This window comes from Barbatula barbatula (assembly GCF_947034865.1).
Source record: "Barbatula barbatula genome assembly, chromosome: 15".
Taxonomy (NCBI): Eukaryota; Metazoa; Chordata; class Actinopteri; order Cypriniformes; family Nemacheilidae; genus Barbatula; species Barbatula barbatula.
Window position 1 is genome coordinate 4,341,036 of NC_136778.1, and position 12,424 is coordinate 4,353,459.

Below are 12,424 nucleotides of genomic sequence, written 5' to 3' on the forward strand. Positions count from 1 at the left end.
TCTATACATTTTAGCTCTCTTTATTTAAATCAGATGCATGGATTAAACAAATAGTGCTTTGGTTAAAAATGAAACTCACTCGATTTATTTATAGATCCTTTTGATCCCGTTATTTCCATTTCAGTGTCAGCCCAGCTGTCTGTCTTACCAGAAGATGGCACTGTTGCTCGCCGCCAAGCTGTTTAACAAACAATAAACTGGTTTTGTTACTATCTGGTTACATGTATCTCGCGAGATGATTCTTTTGAGTATGCATTGATTCGCTGACGTCATGTGCTGTCACATCCTCCTCTACTACGAAAATCGAAGTTTGTGCACATTTCGTTGCGTGTTTGTTCAAAGCTTACTAAATATTGGTTATGTTGAGTTATCGGTCTGTTGATATTCATCACCAAATGTTATTATCATCCGATGTGTAATTACAACCCCTAAATTGTAAACAATAATTATAAGCTTTTCCATTGGACAGTGGCTGATGCTACGGCTGTGTGGGCGGAGTTTGGAGAGACGAGAGAAAGAGTCAATTATAGACGTGAATTTCTCTGAAGTGGTTTTCTGCGTCTGACCTGTATTTGCACAGTATTGCTATGATGGATCCCAGACAACAGGGTGAGCTTCCTTTTCGATCACGTTGATGTGTTTTAGTATCACTGCTGAAGAGGACATTGCTTTGAGGATCTTGATAACATTTTACTTTATTCTGTAATGCTCGATCAACTTTAGCATATATGTGAAATAATGAAAGTTTTGCACGCGATAACCTTTAACGTCGTACGGGCTCGCCAACAAGTCATTTGTTCATGCCTTACAATTCTTGCTCATTGACGTTCATACGTGGTATGTTTATTTAAGTCATGGACACGTGATCAGGGGTTGTTTGCCATGTAAACAAATAAGGATGAAAACTCTCGTTCAAGTTCCTTTAGGTGCGCTTATCGCAGAACCACGTGACTTCTCATTTCCATACCCCACGTGACTGTTGGCTAAATAATTGAAGTCTTGTGACCAGATATTTTCACCAGTGAGATCACTACTAGTACAGTGTAGTGTAGTAATACGAGCAGAGTTGTGCTGTTTGACAATATAAAACAAAAATGGTACATTTATAGAATAATGGGTACACAAACTGTTTGTTTTATATATGAATATTACTTTTTTTCTCAAGTTAAAGCGATAACTCACCCAAAAATACAAATGCTGTCATTATTTTATCATGTCAAACCCGTTTGACTTTCTTTCGTCCGCAGAACACGGAAGATATTTTGAAGAATGTTGGTAGCTCCATTCACTTGCATTGGTTTCGTGTCCGTACAATGGAAGTCAACGGGGGCCAGTGCTGTTCGGTTACCAACTTTCTTCATAATGTTTTCTTTTGTGTTATGCTGAAGAAAGAAAGTCGACAGGTTTGAAACGACCGGAAGGTGAGTAAATGATCACAGAAGTTTCATTTTAGAGTGAACTGTCGCTTTAAGTTTATTCCATTTTTACTGTATCAACCTAGTTAGAAATAAACGCAGCTCTGGAATTGTGTTTTTTTGTGCACTTACCCTGATTATACTTTCTTGCGTTTTTGTTTTGCAAATTATACTTCGCAGAGCTGTACTCTAGCATACTGACTCCTGAAACTGTAGACTGGGGTAAGAGCTGCTTATGTGTACTGCACTGAGAGTGAATGTGACAAGCAAACCTCTGTAGTCTCTTCAGGAGTATTTCACAGAAGTGGTTAATGGAAACAGACAGCCATGTCAGGACACTTCAGCACATTTAAAACGTGTTATGTACATCAGTGGTTACACCACTATACACAGATTTTTTAACAATGACACCATTTTCACCCCTTGCATGTAATGCATGTCATTTATAATTAGCTTAAATGAGACAATAAGGACATGAGTTCTATATGCATGCCTGTCTGTGTTTTGTTTTTACTGTTTGAATGCAGTCTTTTGTTTAGATGTTTAGATGTTTGCATGTTCCTGTTTACCTGGACATGGTATAGATATGGTAGCCTGTATATGTTATATTTTATTAATCAGATTATAAATCTTTCTATTTCCATTATTGGCTAAACAACAGACGAAAGAGGAACTCTGCATGCAGGTAGGTCTCAGAAAGTGGAAAACAACCCGTTTCACACTTTTCATGGTTGATATCTGAAATTTCCATGCAGTCACTGAATACTGTCATGTGTCTGCGCAGCAGTCTGCAGATTTAAATCCAGTCTGATAATCCCTAAAGAGAAATCTCTTGGATTACATCAGCAAAGCCAGAAATTACGTAATGCAGCATTGAAACCATGACTTTAAGGTCTGGTTAAGACTTCGTTCCTGTGAATAGATGATGTATACACAGCTCCAAATGACTGGTTAACTCTATGCCCTATATTTTGTCTGTGTTAGATCAAAAATCATTGCTTTGTTCATCTGATGGAGTCATTCTCCGAGGTTGAAGTGGTTTTTTGTGTAGTGTGCTGTGTTGTAAAGAAAGTGAAATGAGGACATTGAGTGAACAGGACAGTAGAGTGTAGTGCAGTGAGCATGAAGAAGCTCAACTGTCGGGCACGTTGCCCTTAAGGGTCAGTTACTTATCCAGATGACAAACTGATCATTGCGCCGTGTGTCTTACTCGCTTGTCCAGACAGCAGAACATGACGTAGATAAATTCAAATTGGCATATTTGTGATGTAATAAAGCTCTAACCCAAAACAGTTTAGGTGTCATTTCTTGTATTTTTCTGTCATCGTGACAGCTGATGAATACAGACAGGGTTGCGCAGGGGTACAGCCTACGTTATTACCAGATCATGGCAGGTTTAGGTTGTGAGTTTGATCCAAGTCTTCATAACATGGTTAACAATCTCACACGTTTCAACTAGGTTGACCAAGATGGTCAAATTAATTGTTCAAATAAACCAGCTCGGACCAGCTAAAGACTAGCTAGAAACCATGACAAAACAAGCTACTATCTACGATTAACATGTTTTTCATCATTTTGGTTCGAACTTTAAATGTGGTGCTGGATGTACAAATAACATTTGGTGTGTTCTTGCAATTCCTAAAACGAAGAGGTAACATTTGGATTATTGGAAATGTATATATTATTATATTATATATTATTTGGATATTTAGTATATTTTGACTTATTTAAAATGAAGACAATTCTCTGTACCTCATCTTCTTGAAACATTTAGAGAATCAGATTGAAAAGATAATTGGGAGGCTGGTGCAAAGCATCAGGAGTTGCTAGGCAACCTAACAATGAGACTGTGGAACTATCGGATAATTGCTAGTATACGTAACGTATATTTCAGCTATATGGTCAAAGATCTTTACATAGGGTAAAGTAAAATATTGTTTTCAAATAAATACGTATAAATCCTTTTTATTGCAGGTTAGTTACAGTATGTCCTTTTCTGAAATTCTTAAAATGACATCATAGATATGAATGATTTCAGACCGGCACATAACTAAACAGATTAGTTCTATTTAGATTTAATAGCACAATGTTTCTTTAATTCCTCTTTCCAGCGTTTAACTTCCTGTACATTGTGTGCAAGTCACTTCTAAACAATGATGTATTTAGTTTAAACAGGTGGATATGATTTTTTACTGTAAGTCGGATCTTATTCCTGAGCACTTTTCTCTGCTTTGCTGTCTAATTGGATTGGAGTGTATCACAAGTATCACGTTATATATTGACTGACCAGCTCTCCAAAATGTGGCTCTTGTTTCCCTTTGGACAAAAACAACCTTAACATCTACATTACTCAGATTACTGGAGCCATATCAAGGGCATTAGTGCTTGATGTCACTGAATTCCTGGCCATAAAGTTTCAGTTTTTCTCTGAGATTTGGTGTTTCACTTTTGTCATGAGCTTGTGGTGTGCAGGGGAAGCTTTTAAGGAACTATTTTTTAGGTTTCGGTAATGGCATCAAACAATTTTTTTAATTTCACTTTGCCCAACTTTTGCATTAATCCTTTGAAAAGCGCCTGTACCTGTCTGTAAGCAATTATAAGTGGTGCTTTACATTGACATTAATCTAATATAGTTTATAAAGTGATGCGCAAAATTGCATTTTACATCATTTACAACACATTTTGTCTTACTAAATCTGTATCTTACTTTATACATTGAAACTGAGTGGTAACTGCGGCTGTACCTGGTCCCTATCCACATTTATTATATGTTTGAAATCTGCCTAAACAGTCTAATAAATATTTTTAGCAAGAAAGGAACACATGAGAGTTTGTATAGCCATGAGATTGAATAAATGGCATAATTGTTATTTTAGGGAACTGTCCCTTTAAGGCAACATTGGGCTGATTTTAATGCAAAGCACTTTAGTGACACGGTTACAGAGGCCAGACAACAGCTTTAAGGCACACTATCCCTAAGACATGCATGAAAAGACTTCTGTATTGTTCTGTTTAAACGACGGACTTCATATTGAGGGTTCAAGGTTACTGGTTATGTTTGTAAATCAAATTATCTTATTCTAGGAACTAAAATACTATACCTGTGATGAAAAAGGGTATTTCGCAAGGTTTTATTACAAATGTCAAGGTGTCACATTGCAAAAAAACATCTTCATTCAGGATATCATAACGGAATTGTTCACTTTCAACATACATTTTCATGATCATTTACTCGCCCCTTGTTGTCATCCAAGATGTTTATGCATTTCTTTCATTAGTCGAAAAGAAAGTAAGGTTTTTGATGAAAACATTCCAGAATTATACTCCATATAGAGGACTTCAATGGACTCCAAACGGTTGAAGGTCAAAATGACAGTTTCAGTGCAGCTTCAAAGGGCTTTAAACGATACCAGACGATGAATAAGGGTCTTATCTAGCGAAATTTTCTTTAAAAAAATTCGAATGTATATGCTTTATAAACACAAATGCTCGCCTTGCTCAGTTCTGCGAAGCGCGTTCACGACTTCACGTATTACGTAATTACGTTGTAAATTATCATCAAAATGCCTTTAAAGGAACAGTTCACCCCAAAAAAGTTGTTCCAAATCTCTATACATTTCCTTTTTCTGATGAACACAGAGAACGATGTTTGGAAGAATGCTTATAACCGAACAGTTTTTTTGCCCACCATTGACTACCATAGTAGGAAACATTCCTTTAAACATTTCTTTGTTCTTTTGAACACAAAATATATAGGAAGGAAAAAGTATTGCGACACTTTGTATTTTTCCTACCATGGTAGTCGATGTGAAATGATTTTAAGACTTTTTATGTCATGCTTGTTTAAGTCATGCTTGTTATCCATGGTGGATTAAGCCTGACAAAAGTTATTTCTGTTAAATAAAATCTGTAAAAGAATGTGCGCTTTAGAACTGTGCATGTGATTGTGACGTGTTAACACACTAACTTCCATTGTTCATCTAGTTTTGTTCTTCGTTCCAGGTTTGTTGGATAAAGAAGCTCTTAAGGAAGTGGACGAGGACATGGTATCAGAAGTGGATCTTAACAACATGATCACAGATGAGGAGCGAGAAGAAATGCTGAATGAACTGACTAAGGTATTTGCTTTGTTACGTTGAGTGACTCAATACACCAGGAAGTGTGTAGCAGACACAGCATTGGCTGGTCAAAAAAACGATCAGATCGCAAAGGCCACGCTCAAGCATGCTATGCAAATCCTGACTGTGCTATCTGTGTTTTCCTCCTGTGCTGTTGTTTGACAGAAGTTTAGTATGATCTAACACTTAACGTTATTTTTCGGGTTGATTTTGACATATTAAAAGGAACATTTCTCATCTTTTTTTACAATAATTGTTTGTAAATTATGAAGTCTGTTGAGAGGACATCTCACCCAATAATGAAAATTCTGTTATGAATTACTCACCCTCAAGTAGTTCCAACAAACCTGTATACATTTCTTTGTTCTTAATTTAAAATAATTAGAAGAATTTAGGAAAACAAACAGTTTTTCTAAATATCTTTCTTTGTGTTAAACAGAGCAAAGAAATGTATACAGGCTTGGAACAGCTTGAGGTCAAACAATTCTTGACAGGACTTTTTGGGTGAACTATCCCTTTAACCATACAGAAAATGTTTTCTGGACTTTATTGTTATAGATGCAATAAAGATTCAAAGCTTAGTAAATAATGAGTAAATAATTATTAGATTATATATGTAACAAAGTATAGGAATATTGTATCTTTCATGTAGTTAGCTTTACTTACTGTGCTTTTGAAACAAACATGGTCTGTATGACTGTATTGTTTGAAAGTCTTGTGACCAAAGCTTGTACTATGTCTCCTTTTACCTTGAGCTACTTTCCTTTTTAATCTTTACGGTCCACTGGACCATGTGAGGCCAACATTACCTGTGACAGTTTGTGTGTGTGTGTGTGTGTGTGTGTGTGTGTGTGTGTGTGTGTCTGCACAATTTGACATTCAGACGCAATTTTTAAATGAATGGCTGCATTGTTGTTGCACACAACTTTCAAGGACATCATGACAGCTTCTCAACCCCTGTCTTTATATTCCCTTTTGCCAGTTAGAGGAAGAAATAGCTACTTTGAAACAAGTCCTTGCCTCCAAAGAAAAGCGCCACTCTGATTTAAAAGAGAAATTGGGAATCACACCTCTGGGTGAACTACGACACAATTTTAGCAAGAACTGGAATGACATGCAGTCCAGCACAGCGTAAGTCATCTTCGCTAAAACCCTGTGATAGTGATGTTGGATGTTGTGTTCTGTAGTAGTTACCATTCATGTTTTCCAGAAGATGTCAGACATATTGTTACATTTTTAAAGTGTGTAATTATGTGTAGGATCTATTGACAGAAATGCAACCTAAAGTGTGTGTTTGCTTAGAATATAACAATTTATTTTATACTTAATTTATATGAATATTCATTTATTTCAATTAAATTAAAACTACTCAACAGGCATTGATTCTTTGCAGAGGTCTACCAGAAGTTAAGTTAGCGTTGGTTTATGTTGTTACTGCTAAATGATTATGAACTTAGTTTTTCCGGCCCACTTTATCTGGTTATTCAGTTACTAGACCCTGACATGGTAACTAGCATCTCAAATGAATAGCCCTTCTCATGTCACGGTTGCTGTGGCAAGGAGCTGGGGCTGACTGGGACAAACCGATCAGATGGCGTCTACTGACTGATATGCGATTTCTGAATCAGACCCAGTGTCTTCACACAAACGCACATGTATTGTCATCAAATTAACAAATTCAGAGACTATGGGCGGATGGATGGGCAGCTCAGTCTCTGAATGTAATGTTATACGAAGCATGTAAACATGCTTTTGAAAACTTGTGTGCTTTTGTTGCATAGCTCGGCTTCTGTCCGAACTTTATATTTAAGAAATGCTTGGTATCCATAGTTATTTGGCTAGTGTTCCTTTGGTAGATAAAGTAGGGGATTACTCTATTATTTGGATACTATAAAGTAATATAGAAAAGTAATTGGTAATAAGTAATGAAATACTTTTTGGAGACACACATTTGTACAGTAATCTAATCACACTTTTGAATATGTAATTAGTGACTAGTAATTAATTACTTTTTCAGAGTAACTTGCCCAACACTGAGTATATCGTTGCTGTTACATAATGAATTTTTAATTTGTTCTTGTTGTTCTGACAGATACAAAAAGACCTCCGAGACTCTGTCCACAGCAGGACAGAAAACCTCAGTGGCCTTCAGTAACCTGGGCACTGCAATCAGCAGGAAGTTTGGGGACATGAGGTATGATGTCACTTCCTCCCTTGCACCGTCATTTCCTGTTTGTCTCTCCGTTTTGGAACACCATCTTTAAAAGACGCGTTATGTGCAATCTATGGATGTTTTACAGTAAATGCAAGTGGTCCTAGAACTTAACCGCAGCAGTTTGAGCTGGCGTGGTGGGTTACATAAGCGTCAGTTTAAGCAGCTTTTGAAAAGGGCCAGATTTGGCTGGTCCAGCTGGCATTGTGTTAGCATAAAGCATTTACAGTACCATCTCTCCTTTGATGGCTCATGGGTGTTTGTGGCACTCTGTGACAAAAGATGTTTTGAGATCAGATCAATCCTTACCATAAGATTAATGTTGACAGATAGCAGGTAAGGGATGTAACGATTCACTCAGCTGAGGATGCGATGCGATTCACGATACTGAATCGCGATTTATTCACAATTTATTTTTACGTAATGAGTTGAGACCAATTGGAAATGAACAAATGCTCTTTTATTGTTTCTCCAATAATGCACATTTCTTTGTAAATTTAAATTACCTTTTGTGTCAAATAACAAAACTAAATCGCAAAATTTTCTTTTTTTTACATTTAAAGGGATACTTCACCCAAAAATCTCAACTTCGAGTTGTTCCAATCTGTATACATTTCTTTGTTCTGATGAACACAGATATTTGGAAGAATGCTTATAGCAGACAGATTTGTTCCCCCATTGACCAGCATAGTAGCAAAAAGCAATGGTGCTCAAAAATGCCCCAGAACTGTTTACTGTCCTACATTCTTCAAAATGTCTTTTTGTGTGTTCTTCAGAATAAAGAAATGTATACAGATTTGGAACAACTGGAAGGCGGGTAATTGATCACAGAAATTTCATTTTTGGGAGAAGTATCCCTTTATGAAAAATCGGAATGTTTTCCGAGTTTGCAGTAAACACAGCGCCCCTGCTGTTCAAAACATGTATTGCGATTCAATTTACATCAACCGACTTTAATGGACACATATTATAATCGATTTTCAAGCCTTAGATCCCATATACACTTTTACAAAAAAGTTGTATTACTAAAAATATTTAAACATCCATTAAGATGCGCTACATTTACTGTCAAAGCAAAAAAAGATAAAACCACAACATTTACATGCATAATTCTGTTTAGATAATTGTTTAGTATATTCTGTGATACAGTATTTTAAAAATATTTGTATATGTTAATATTTTATTTATCTACGATTTGATCTATAATTATCATTATCTCTCTAAACCTGTGCCTTTGCAAAAGATAGTGTCGTTTTTACCATTATGTATATTCGACATTCATGTAGATTTAACACCTCATTCCCTCATTTCACTTCAGCGTGTTTGGCCTTCAGATACTGTATCCTAGGAGGTATGTTTATGAGGAATCCGTGTGAGCATGTGGGTGTGAATTCTTCTCTCTCTGATTTGCGGTGAAGATCCGAAGCAAGTGTAGTCCTGCATGCTTGTTTGATCTTGACCGTAGTAGCTGTTCTCAGAATTGAACATTATGGGACTGGAAGTAGATTGAACTGATGTGACAAGTGATGCTTTCTGCTTCCCAGGAGTCTACTGTTATTAGATCAAAAATGTGCACTCATTATAGTTTATATTTAAGTGATGGCATGGCTTCCCCACTTTGCTTATAAGCAAAACTGCAATATTATGAATGAAGTTTTTGTGTTCTTTTCCCATCTCCTAATGCACACCAAAGGTCATATTCTATTGGGTAAGATTTTATTCATAAATACAGACAGAGATTAGACATTGCTGCTTTGTTTTAGCATGTGCATGATACATGAGAACAGTGACGATGCTGAAACTAAATCTGACTCAAAGGAATTAAGAACACAGCGGCTGTTTTTCTCTAGAGGTTGTGTCTAATAGAACTAATAACTCTCTTATATATGATTTTTATATGATATTTGATATATGCTTAAAAGTCACTTTTCATGTATGATTTAGAATTTTGATGTAACTTTGTAGCTCAAGTGGTAAAACATTGTATTAGCAGTAAACACAGTTATTTAAAGTATGACTATTCAAGGCATACATTAAATGCTTTGAATAAAACCATATGTCAAAAGCATACTGTAAATATAAAGCTGCTATGCTGGGGTAGTTATAAAGGTAACATATATATAAAAAAATGTTTTAACTTACTTTTATCCACACTGCACCCTTACACCTGCCTCCAGGATTCATTCCAATGTTATTGACTAGTTTCAGAATGCAGTGTCGCGATTTATTATCATTTATGTATATAACAGTAGAACCCCCCCCCCCCCCTTCATATGCTTGAAGAAGGCTGTTGTGCCATGTTCTTTAGTTCTAACTGATCCATTAGTATAGGAAATAGAATCCTAGAAAATAGGAAGCGCAAATTGCTCTGCACCGTTGAGTTTGAAGGTTAAAGCCGCTATATGCAACTTAATGTCTGACTATATCTACAGGTGTGTTGTGTCTAAAGGTTAGATATGTGTAGATGAAGGGACTGTATTAATGCACACTAAACTGTCTATTTATCATCTTATTTGTCCATTATAATAATTGATCCTCTCTTGCTTGGACATGCTTTCATTGGACAGCTATTCTATACGCCATTCAATGAGTATGCCTACAATGAGGTAAATGTGAATCACGATTGAGAATATTAAACTGCTTGCTTTGCATGTATGTTTTCATGGCATTTGATCGTTTTAAAAACATATAAGACTAGAATGTTAGATACCATGTAAACAGCACAAATGTATGTAATGCACATAAATATATAAAAGTATTTTTTTTGCATAAGAAAACTGTACATAGGGGCGGTTTCTTGCATGTACCGACACTTTCACAACACAATCAAATATTCCAGCAAGGAGATCAGGATTCCTACTGAATGCAGTTTAAGTAGATGCGTCTATACCATTAAAAAACTGAACCTGTCCTTATTTTACAGGAACTCTCCAAGTTTCAAGTCCTTTGAGGAGAAAGTTGAAACCACAGTTTCAAACATCAAGGTAAACCTTACTAGTGGTCGGTTTTGACCAGTTGCATGGTTTGGCCAGTTTATCATTTATATTGTCAAGAGTAGCCGATGTCATAAATGTTCACAACACTGTACTGTTTGCGTCCCGAGCAGTCAAAGGTCGAAGGAACAGGGGGTGCGGGCAGTTTTGAGGAGGTACTATCATCAGCAGCCCACGCCAGCGCCCAGAACACTCCTACAAACAATTTAACAGAGAGCAGTGAGATCACATGCTAAAAGTGTTGACAAGCCACACGGTTACAGGTGGAACTCTCATGCCCCCTATTGGAGACGATGGGGAATAAAAAATGTTACCTTCAGACATTATACATGCATATTCGTCCGAATATTTCCTTACTTTTTCAAAGAAGGAGATCTGATTTAACAGATTCAGATAAAAATGGCCTTTTATGTAGCTATATGCTCTGTATGACTCTCATCATTGCTTTCAGACAACATACATTTAAACATTTACAGGCCATAAATATTGGCTACACGTTCAATCCTATAAGAGAACTAGAAGAATATTAAATAAACTTGACGTCAGTTCTGCCATTTGTATAAAATACATGTCATAAATGTGTTCTATTTGCAGTGTATCCCCTCACGTTGATAAAAAACCAAATTGTTCTGTTTTACAGTTACCCTGTAGGCCTATATGTCGTAAACCGTATTGGCAACAAGTCATTAACCAAAAATGTATAGACTGTATCAGGGGCAACAACATAAATAAACGTTACGTGGTCCAAACTTAACTCCTGGTAGACCTCCACAAAGAATCAATAACTGTTGAGTAGTTTTAATTGAATAAATACAATTAATATACAATAAAGCATTTATATGAATTAATATGATACATTAATTTTAAAATTAAAACTGAACACGACCGGGAGTTAATTCGGGCCAGCGAGTGCGTCCGATAAAACCGTCTCATTACCTTGTTTTTACTTTCCTATAATGTGTAAGTAAGTATTGCAGATTTTGCATTTACACTGAAGTTAACTGTTTGTAAACAAGATTTTATCGTCTTAAAACAGTGGTGAGCTGTTGTTTGCATCATCTGTCAATAAACGGCTTTCACAAAGTCTCTGCTGCTCTTTCATGAAACTAAGATAAACTGAACTATTTAGATTTTTTGAAGCCATAAATGAGCATTCTAGTTTGCATCTACAAAAAGTGTAGATGATAGCTAAAATGTGTTTAATGACATTCACAATACGACATTTTTAGGTTGGCATATGGGCCTTTCTTGATATAAGAAAAACATTTAGTGAAAAAATAGTGTTTTAAACTACTTTTAAACTCATTCAAGTCAATCAGATCAGATCAGATCATGGCTCAGCCGTCAGGCACATGAAAGAGCTTACCGAGAGAATTGCTCAAGGTCAAGTTAACAAAAGGAGTATTATGTATGGTGGCTCCGTTTAACCTCAGGGGCCATTCATGTGTGGGGTTTTAACACCTGTGACCTGTATCACAAAGAGGTGAACAAACTCAGAGTTGCAAACCTGGTTTAGATCAGGTTCAGCTGTAGCACAACGCTTCGCAAACAGCCAATAACATGGATTATAGAAGCATCATCAGTTTGATTTACTTCTCGCAAGTGTCAGATCATTATGAAAATGAAACACATTTTCAAGGCAGGAATAAACACACTGCATGAGTGGAAGTTTGAGAAAGCAGCCAT

General features: G+C 36.3%; 1 protein-coding gene across 3 annotated transcripts; it reads left to right on the plus strand.

Annotated features, from left to right (window-relative positions):
* The first annotated feature begins 278 nt into the window (after positions 1-278).
* On the plus strand, positions 279-11,824 carry tpd52l1 (tpd52 like 1). 3 transcript variants are annotated; one of them, XM_079475196.1, is made up of 9 exons: positions 279-609; positions 1,596-1,637; positions 2,077-2,100; positions 5,418-5,533; positions 6,516-6,664; positions 7,626-7,734; positions 10,313-10,351; positions 10,669-10,729; positions 10,852-11,824. In XM_079475196.1, the coding sequence occupies exons 1-8, from the start codon at positions 588-590 to the stop codon at positions 10,693-10,695; spliced, it is 528 nt and encodes a 175-aa protein (XP_079331322.1). In that variant the 5' UTR covers positions 279-587; the 3' UTR covers positions 10,696-10,729; positions 10,852-11,824. The 3 variants fall into 3 exon arrangements, with proteins under 3 accessions (XP_079331322.1, XP_079331321.1, XP_079331320.1); XM_079475194.1 differs by lacking the exon at positions 10,313-10,351 and having other exon boundaries at positions 489-609; positions 7,626-7,727; XM_079475195.1 differs by lacking the exons at positions 1,596-1,637; positions 2,077-2,100; positions 10,313-10,351 and having other exon boundaries at positions 282-609; positions 7,626-7,727.
* Positions 11,825-12,424: the final 600 nt, after the last annotated feature.

Bases quoted from the DNA above. Each gene is read 5' to 3' on its own strand.
- tpd52l1 (XM_079475194.1), top strand. From the start codon at position 588: ATGATGGATCCCAGACAACAGG. The intron at 1,638-2,076 runs GTAAGAGCTGCT...GCTAAACAACAG, and splicing joins TCCTGAAACTGTAGACTGGG to ACGAAAGAGGAACTCTGCAT. The intron at 10,730-10,851 runs GTAAACCTTACT...CGTCCCGAGCAG, and splicing joins CCACAGTTTCAAACATCAAG to TCAAAGGTCGAAGGAACAGG.